General features: G+C 48.1%; 1 protein-coding gene across 1 annotated transcript in view; it reads right to left on the minus strand.

Moving 5' to 3' along the window:
* Positions 1-3,641, minus strand: part of Kcnh5 (potassium voltage-gated channel subfamily H member 5) — a 273,990-nt gene extending 270,349 nt beyond the window's left edge. Inside the window, exon 1 of the mRNA XM_021201919.1 lies at positions 2,765-3,641. Coding sequence (XP_021057578.1) covers positions 2,765-2,837 — 73 coding nt within the window. The 5' untranslated portion in view covers positions 2,838-3,641. The remainder of the gene's footprint in view (positions 1-2,764) is intronic.
* Positions 3,642-4,309: the final 668 nt, after the last annotated feature.

Consider the following 4,309-nt stretch of genomic DNA (forward strand, 5'->3'; position numbering starts at 1 on the left):
TGTGTGTGTGTGTGTGTGTGTGTGTGTGTGTGTGTGTGTGTGTGTGTGTGTGTGTGGTTTTGGTTTTCTCACCATCTCTCTGTCAGTCTGTGTGAATTATGCACTTTTTTGCCTTCCCTGTGTCCATCTATGTCTGGGTGGATGACTGTCTACTTGTTTGTCTGTAGTCTTTCATGTCATCTCTTTCTCTTTCTACACATAGGTCTATCTGACTCTATACAAGATTTGATCTTTTCAAACGAAAAACGGTCTTGTCTGAGTAAGGGAGCTCATCACTATAAAATGCAGCCTCTGTTTTCTGAGTTCTTACATCACCTGGGAAAGCTGCCTCCTTGACTCCCTCAACTAGAACTCTGCCAGCAGTGCATTCCCAATGTTCTTAAGTTGGTGAATGATTAAATCTTCAGTGTGACAAACCTGATCCATCTCTGAGAATCCTAGAGGGAATTTTATCTGTTACTCGTAATTAAACAATCTCTTGGGATGAGTTTCTCAATTTCTCTGCCAAATTGGGTAGAAATGACAACTGGAAGGCCCTTCCCCCATAAATGGATAGACCAATCACATACTGCAATTCTCAATTCAGGTATTTGCTGGGGCCTTCTGGTCCTTACTACACATAGACGTGCATAATTCTCAAGTCTCTAACACATGCCCAGCAAAATCCCGAGGTTTTACGTCCAACAACTATTCAAAGTTGGGCATAGACAATGAAAGGTGGGATCCATAAGTGTCAAGGCAGATAAATCTCACTCATACTTGCCATTAACCAGGGAAAGAAGCACTAAGTTAATGAAAGGATTCTAATCCCAGAGTGTAAATAAGGTAAAATATTTATATGTTGTGTGGTAGATATTAAGTGGAGACAGATCTGAACCACACGATGTAAATCATCATTTCATGTCACATTTGACAGAAATGTATTCTCTGACTATCTCATCTCTGGCCCAACCTGAGTAAGTTGTGACTGATACTGCTACAATGATAAACTTCAATCCTGGACTTCTCATCGTGTCCCTCTTCACCTCGGAGGGTGGCAGGGAGTCTATGGGCCTGGTATTCTAAGGTCTTCCTCAGAAACTTCTCTCAAAAACCAAAACATGAAGTAAAATAACTCAAGAAGATGAGAAATTTGGAAGAAAATCACCATAAGTCAGTAAATAGCTGATTGTAGTAACCTTTAAATTCCACACAACAATTGATAGTCTTAACAGTAATGTTCCCTGTATTCTAGATTTCTATAAGATATTCATAAAAGAAGGCAATGGGTTAATATAGGAGTTTCATGCCATTATGAACTTCTATTTTAATTTATATTGTTATAAAACCTGAAAGTGCATATGAACCTCACACTAGAATAGCTAAAAATATTACAGGGATTAAAGTGACTGTGCAGTACTATAAGCTATTTTTTTTTAATCCAAATGTGTCACTGCAGCTCTATACTTACACAGAATCACACACTGACTAACATGGAAGAAAGATTCACAAGGCTCCAAACCAAACTCCAAGGTGAACATCTAAAGAAACCACCTTAGGTTATTCCAATTCCAAGGATGCATCTGCAAGCCTAGTTTTCAAAGAGATGCTAATCCAAGAAGTGGTGTTGTCTAAGCTACCACTCTTTGTCCAGTTTTCGCTATCATTTGTGTGTGTCCCTCTAACCTACAGCCAAAGATCTTAGCCACATTTCCATACAAATGGCCCACACTGTGTCTGCTATGCAAGGCTCCCAAAGACACTTAGTTCTCATGAGCGATTGACAGAACAAGGAATCACAGAACCTCACAGAACCTTCTCACTGTTTTCTGACTCAAATCCATGTGCATAATTATATTTCTCATGGTTCTCCAGAAAGGGGTTGTGAAGAGAAACCCTTAAATGATAGTCCATACAGTTTGCTTGTGGAGTTGAAAAATTATGTAAAAGTATTTTAAAAAACAATTAAAAGATACATAAACCCAGTAGATCAAATTTGTATAACCCAACCATGCATAAATGGATGGTATTTTAAAGGCACTTCAGAGGAAGGGCGCCTTCATGTGCAGGAGCAATGTAGAGTGGTATTGTTCAAATCTTTTTTTCCAAGTGCATTGAAAGTGCAGAAACTATGGCTTTGTTTCTACCCTTTTCCTGGCCAAGTAAAATAGGCAAAATGTAACCTATAAACCAACACGCAGTGAAGAAAGCAAATAAAACGTGAAACTTTTTAAACCAAATTTGATCCGAGTAACTGCCTTCCCATTTTCCAAGCATTGACTGTTTAGGATTCAATTCCAACTACTCTACTCCCCCTAAGGCAGGGTACTTTCAGTTGTGCACAGTGGGTCCAAAAGCCATCCTAGTGACTTAAATTTGATGAAGTGGCCACTTTCCCAGTCATTCCCAACTTAAAAGGAAAGCTTTCTCCAAAAACTGGCTCTAAGAATTTGATCAGCGCTTGCAGCTTGTTTGGGGAGTGATGGGACAAGGAGAGATTCATTATCAAAGTGAAATTCAAACCTATTTTGATGGACCTCCGCTCTACCCACCCCCTTTCCTAGCTCCTACTCTAAGGTCTAGACAGGTGGGAGGGGATCTCTCTTAGGAAACAGATGCAACTTAAGTCCCTCCACCACCTCCTTCCTGGCCCCCACCTACCCTAAGCCACCAGGTACCACTGCCTTCACCCCCTCCCCCCTTAGGAGAGGGATGGGATGGGCAGGACGGGGGCGCCGTGGGCGGGATGAAGGTGGGGAATGTTCTGAACTGCAACTCTCCTTACCACTGGAGCGCCTGACGATGTTCTCCAAAAATGTGTTCTGCGGAGCCACCAGCCCTCTCTTGCCCCCCGGCATCCTGGGTCTGGAAAGCAGCGGCCAGGATCCGCGGCGGGGGAGGGGGGGAAGCAGGAAGAAAAGGTGGAAGAAGAGGAGGAAAAGGTAGTGGAGATGGTGCCGAAAGAAAAGGGGGCGCGGCGGCGGCGGCGGGGTCCCCTGAGTGTGTCTCCAGCCCGACCCGGATGAGCAGCTCTGGGAAGGAGGACCAAGCAGTTCATGGTAGTAGCGCTCCCCCGGCCGCCGCTGCCCAGACTGTGGCGGTGCCGCACACGGGGCTGGGGAACTGCAGGCTCCGCCGGGCACAGTGCGCCTGCGCCGCCCCCGCTGTCGCTGTCCCGCCGGTGCTGATGCTGAGGCTGCTGCTGAAGATGCTGCCGGGGAGGCAGGAGCCCGGACGCGGGCTCAGCATTTCTCCCTCTGCCCCGCGCCCGGGCTCTGGGAGAGAGCGAGGAGCAACTCGACTTCCCTCTCCCCACCCCTAGCCCAGGCTAAGACCCCATTCCTTAGCTCTCTGCTCCCTCCGTCTCTTAGCCCACCCTTCTCACTCAGCTGCTTCACAGCTGGCCAGGGCAGCCAAAGTTCTGCCCAGGCTTTGCGAGCGCCTAGTGGCTGCTCCTTTCTCCACGAAGATCCAGACAAGTGCTCGCTGGCTGGTGCTGGCTGTTGTTTGCGAGGCAGTCACCAAAGAGAGCAATGGCAATCTCGGGGGAGAGCGGGTCACATCTCAGTTTCTCCTGCTGCCGCCGTCCCAAACCCCAGCACCTCCGTCGGACTCGGGTCCTGGGGCCGAGGTGCAAGAAGGCTCCTGCTCTAGCCCAGGCTGTGCGCCGAGTAGGAAGTGACTGGGTGGCGCTCAGGGACGCGGAACAGCCACCTGACGCTGCTACCGCCCCCCTCCGGGCTCTGGCGCCTGAAGCCTCCACACGGGAGCTTTAGGCACCCTGAGAAACCCCACTATTTGGAGCAGAAGCCAGATGGAATATGAGAGCAGAGCTGGCACCCGGAATGGCCCTGCTCCCCAGGCTGGATTTGGCGCGCGAGGGGAGGGGAGGGAGGTTGGCTCTGACACAACCTCTGGAGAGCTTCCCCAGGGCTACTAAGTACAGGAGAACAGGAAGCCGGATACCCCTACCCAAACTTGAAAAGAAAAAAAAAAAAAAAAAGAGTTCACTTGATGCTAGCAGTCCTAAGAGAGAGTCAATTCAGACAAGAGGGAGAGCAACCGGCAGCGCTTGCGTGGAAAAGTGGTACAAGCTGAAAGAATAAAGCTGCGCAAGGCTGGGGAGAGGCCGCCCTCCTCTACATTCAGGACCTGGACTGGAGTGGGACTGTTAAAAAGCGGTCCAAACGCAGGGGGCAGCCACACAAAAGGGAAATTTCCACAAGTGAGAAAGGGACGGGAAGACATGAAAAGAAAAGGGGAGCCCAAGGCGCTTAGCAGCTCCTTCTTTTATGAAAGGCATTGTTTTCGCTCCAGCCTACGGCATCAG

This window comes from Mus pahari, chromosome 7 (genome assembly GCF_900095145.1).
Source record: "Mus pahari chromosome 7, PAHARI_EIJ_v1.1, whole genome shotgun sequence".
Lineage (NCBI taxonomy): Eukaryota > Metazoa > Chordata > Mammalia > Rodentia > Muridae > Mus > Mus pahari.